The 5121-nt window shown below is 41.7% G+C and overlaps 1 protein-coding gene across 1 annotated transcript; it reads left to right on the forward strand.

Moving 5' to 3' along the window:
• The first annotated feature begins 778 nt into the window (after positions 1-778).
• Positions 779-4566, forward strand: LOC110463334. The gene is made up of 4 exons (XM_021517839.1): positions 779-1113; positions 1458-2714; positions 3511-3570; positions 3849-4566. The coding sequence occupies exons 1-4, from the start codon at positions 840-842 to the stop codon at positions 4424-4426; spliced, it is 2169 nt and encodes a 722-aa protein (XP_021373514.1). The 5' UTR covers positions 779-839; the 3' UTR covers positions 4427-4566.
• The last annotated feature ends 555 nt before the right edge of the window (positions 4567-5121 follow it).

Genomic DNA, 5121 nt, shown 5'->3' on the forward strand with positions numbered 1-5121 from the left:
GCTGCACACTTGGGACGGCCAGTTGTGTTCCTGCGCCATATGTAACTACTCGTGTTTGTTTGTTCCAACCTTTTTTTATCATTTCTATACTTAGTTTTTACCATGTCTTGTGATACCATGTCATGTCTTGTGATACCATGTCTTGTGATACCATGCTTTTATGCTTTTACTTCCTTTCATTTTTTGCTTAGTGCTCTTATTTACGCATTGTATAACTTAATCAATGCTTGTCAAATCATCTTTTTAATTTATGCTATATCAGCATATATTCGGTCAATTTTTAACTCATGCCATATTAGCATTTATGTATGTGAGCATGTGGCATGAATCTTTTGTGCAGCATCAATTTAATATAGATTTTTATATATACTTTGTTCTGTACGTACAAAGTTTTTTTTTAATTACTGCATGCTGTGATTTAATATTTTTTCTTGTCTGTGTGTGTATAAACCTTGCTATATGCCTGTTGTTTTTTGCATATTGTCTTATTTGTCCTGTTTTTATACCTTTGTTTGTCGTAATAATAGCTCTACAGAGCTAATGTTTCCATTATAACATATACGACTCTAAATAAAAAATCTTGTATCTTGTATCTTGTATCCGAAGATTTAAGTTTTAACTTCCCGTGATAATTGTATTATAGATACAAATCAATTTTACAGATACGGCGTCGCTTTGAGACATTGGGCAGATGGGGTGTTAGGCAAACCTAAAGGACTATGACGTCACAATGGGGCATGATCCTTATAGCCGTAATTGTGACGTCATGACCTCTCCATGGTTACGTTTTGTTGGAGCTTGAGTCGGCTGAGTGTTACCAGTCATGCCAGCAGATAAAAATGTCTGTGTGGAATGACAGGTTTCAAACTCTTGGCCCCGGCGATCTGTTCAGTCAGACGTTACCGGGTGCCGCAGAGGTTTTGAGATCCGAGAACACTCTCCCGAAGGGCGCTGACCGGGTACTCTGGACCGAAAACGCCCGTCTGAAGGAGGAAAACCGACAGTTACGGAAATGTCTGGTATCCATGAGCGAGAACGCCTCCTTAAGGACGGCTCATGTGCTGGCCAGTCTGTTAGTCTGGAGTGACGAGCAAATGACCGGACAGGCCAAAAGTATGTGTACTGTCCCCTGATCGGTTCCAGTTTGGACCATGTCTACAGCTGGTAACCCAGTGATGAAACATTTCCATGTACTAATGTAACGAAATCATAGACGGGTTTTAGTGTCACTTGTATCTTTTCCTTGAGGATTTTCTTGGAAATAAAGTACGTGCTCTTTAATACGTGTATTAATCTCTCGTTTTGTTTAGGTTAATGTCTTTTATAACTGTAACTGTAGTAATACTACTATTCATGTGTTGTAAAGCACATTGGAGTAATTTTTCAAATTATATAGGGCGCTTTTGAAAATCGAATATTATTATTTATTTATTTTATTACTATTATTGTTATTTCAGAGTTTCTTGCAACAGACACGGTGAATAACGACGATGTCAAAATGAAACCGTCACCAGCTGTTAGTCCGTTTAGGCCAATATCACCAGGCCCGATGCAACAGAGCAATCAGTACTCACACGACCCTCCAAAAGAGTTCTCGTCAACCATGTCGAACAGGAGCTACCAATATGCTTCGGTCCCGCCTACACAGAACAGTCAATATACCTATGGTTCAACTCAGCAGACAAGTCAACATGGTTCGGTTCCAAATCGACAAAGTCGACATTTCTCAGATAGAGATAGTAGCGCTTTAATATCCGTACCACCGAAAGACGGCAGTCTAGAGAGCGCACAGCGTTTGCAGATCTCTGGAGCTTCCAAGAAGGAATCCCCTCGACGCTACTCCCCGAGTAATGACACTGACGATGTCCCATTCGTTGTTCTCATGCCGAGTACACCAACACCCGCCGACAGACGCCAAATATCCCGGAGTCCTATACCATCAAATAGGTCCCCCGTACCATCAGGCAGGCCCCCCTTACCACGGAACAAATCCCCGGTACCATCGGGAGGGTCCCACTTACCTCGGAGCAAATCCCCGGTACCATCGGGAAGGTCCCCCTTACCACGGAGCAAATCCCCCGTACCATCGGGCAGATCCCCCTTACCACGGAGCCAATCTCCCTTACAAAGGAGCAGGTCCCCTGTCCAGCGGTCAATGACGACGGGTCAGTCGGGGAATAAAGTGCCTACTCCAACAGTGAACAATAGAAGAGAACAGCCATATACAAACAGAAGAAATACCATGGAAACTAAATCAGCAGAGAGAACATCCAATCTAAAGTACCCGGATCCAGCATCGGACATTGACGACCGCCTAGAAAAGTTGTTATCAAGGCAAATAACCATTGAGGAGTATGCGCCAATGAGTGCAACTGGTCAAGGTCAATATCAAACACATTTTGAGATGCCCGGATCTTCCTTCAGTGTCGGAATCGGAGATAGACGTGTGGCTGTCAGTGGCTACCTCGACCAAACCGGAAGTGAAGGTTACGGAAGTGTTCCGTCAAGTCTTGGTCAGTTTGGTCAACCTGAACGTTTAAGTTCGGAAAATATCAAGTCTGGTCTAGACGTTGGTCAATATGGTGGTGATACGGCCAGAGCAGCAAGTTTTCCCGCCAGTGTCACTCGTAAAGCTGTAGGGGACCCGATAGCTACGTCCACCCCGGTCAGACCAGCAAAGCCGGGTAGTACTGCAGACGCCGGTCACTACGGAGGTATGTCTGCTGCGTACTGTCACACAGGAATTACGTCACTCACAATCGATCGAAAGAAAGAGGTTATTTTTAAATCCGTTGATTACGTTGGTCGATTATATCTGATTTGATCAAGGCTCACTTGCTTTCAATCATAGCATTTTGTAATTTCGCATTTATTTGCTTTCCAAATGTCTTTGTTCTCTATGTTATATACATGTAAATGTGACGACGATGGTCATCATCGACCATAAAACGGGGAATCGACTGTGGTTTTCTTCATTGCACATCAGAAAAGAATGTTGTTACTTCATTGGCCTCTGTGACATTATAGTGTGTCGGTCAGAATCTTGAGGCAAAATCATGGTGTCATAACTAAATGATGTCATTAACACAATAATCAGTTGGGTTGCCAATTGTGTCACGTGGTTGAGGAAAACGATTCAATGCTTAAATCAATTTGGCATTTAAAGGGACATCACGGTGAAGCATATATTTCCAAACGCCACCAAAGAAATAAAGTCGTCAATTTGCCTCCGGCACATCAGAAAACAGAGTCAGTAGGAACTACGTATAGAAGAAGTGCATCCGGCCTCGTTTCCAACTATTGCTGATCTAGCAATAAGGTCAATATCAAACACAATATCAAATATCTAATTGATTCATAGGGTGGGTAGGTGGATATAGAATCTATGTATGTCTGTTATAATTGTCATGCCATACGAGTTTAACGTCACAGTCGTCATGACAACAAAGGTAAAGATCAATAATTCTAACTCTCGTATAGTTTCTATTCTGATTTCATTTTTCTTTCCAGATAGTTTAGAACAGAGTCTTAGTTCACAAAAGCAGTCAGTAACAGCATCGCGGATTACAGGTATGTACTAAACAGGAGGAGAAGGATGATCTACAGTGTAGAAGTACGTACTTGTATCCCAATCCTCACAATCAAACGGCTTTTTAATTATACATGTTAATATTGACATGAATAAAATATGGTTTAAATTGACTAATAAAAAATAGCAAACGAACAATATAATACAGTTGACGGCGGGTTAAAACACATCGCCGATGTCTTTACAGTTGTTTCGCCGTAGGTGACCATAGCTGCCGTAGAATTGTCTTTTATCAACATTTGCATTGTTTCTGTTACAGCGAGCAGCAATGTGCTGAACCGCCCAATCGATAGTGTGATCGGGTTTAAGCCCATCCTGACGGAATCACGCTGTCAGAAAATCGCGAAAATTCGGGCAAGTAAGAGACTGGTAGGGGAAATCGCCTTCCAGCTGGATAGACGAATCCTGGAGCACGTGTTCTCCTGGAAATCTGTGTCCGACAAGGAGAAGCGGAAGCGGTATTATGGATACAGCATTGCCAATACGGGGCAGATGATACGGAAGGAGGCCACGGACGAGATGGGCAAGGTCAATGTCAGGAAGGAGATCGAGATGCGCTATCGTTTTGACTTCATCATGAAAACGCTTTCGTCTTTTGGTTACAACCTAGAAAAACATGGACAGTTTTCTCAGGACATGGTCAACAATTACGGTCTCCTGAACGCTCCTCCAGACAAGCAGACCGTGGAGGACTTTGGCCTAGAAGATCCAGTCATTCTTCGTGTGTTACTTAGCAAATTGTTACGGAGTGACGCAGAACTCCAGAACGAATTGGTACTGTTGGATTGTCTCTGTCTTCTTGCGCATGACGACCGGAAACCAATATTTCTGTGGTAACCATGCCAGTATCCGGTATTTTATATGTCATGCCGTGGTCAATAAAAGATTATTGGATTTATGAACAGATTAAAATCACACATCAGCAAGTACACATTATTGTAACTGTTGAAAATAAAAGTTCCTTGTCGAAAAACAGTTATATAATGTTATATAATGTTTTGAAGTGTCTCAATAGAATGCCTCCAATTCTTTCATTTTAATATAATCGAGTTTAATTCCCACATAGATAAACTAACCGTCTGGAGTCCAGTAGAATATATTAGGCACTGACTATACGTTCGCCGCTGCTGTTGTTACGGTAAAAGACAACACATATCAAAATATCGGTTAACGTTTTATTTCACGGTTTATTTAATCTTTTCGTGTGCGTAAAGGCGTCAAGGTCGTAGCGTGTACTTTTATATCTGATCAATGAACTAAAAAATCACCAAAATATTGGTGAAAGGCGAATGCGTTATCCAATGTAAATTGCAACAATTTCACAATGCTCCTTTATTTTCCAATATCTTCCAAACCCCATGTACTGTGTTAGACCTATGTATCCTACGTGGGCGTCATGACAACAAACCATTGTCTTTGAATGAAGAACCTGGTCGGTCATTGCGGTATTAAATCACACTTACTATACACACGCTGATAGTGTTAAATCACACTTACTATACACACGCTGATAGTGTTAAATCACACTTACT

Source organism: Mizuhopecten yessoensis, unplaced genomic scaffold (genome assembly GCF_002113885.1).
Source record: "Mizuhopecten yessoensis strain PY_sf001 unplaced genomic scaffold, ASM211388v2 scaffold10889, whole genome shotgun sequence".
In the NCBI taxonomy this organism is placed as follows: Eukaryota; Metazoa; Mollusca; class Bivalvia; order Pectinida; family Pectinidae; genus Mizuhopecten; species Mizuhopecten yessoensis.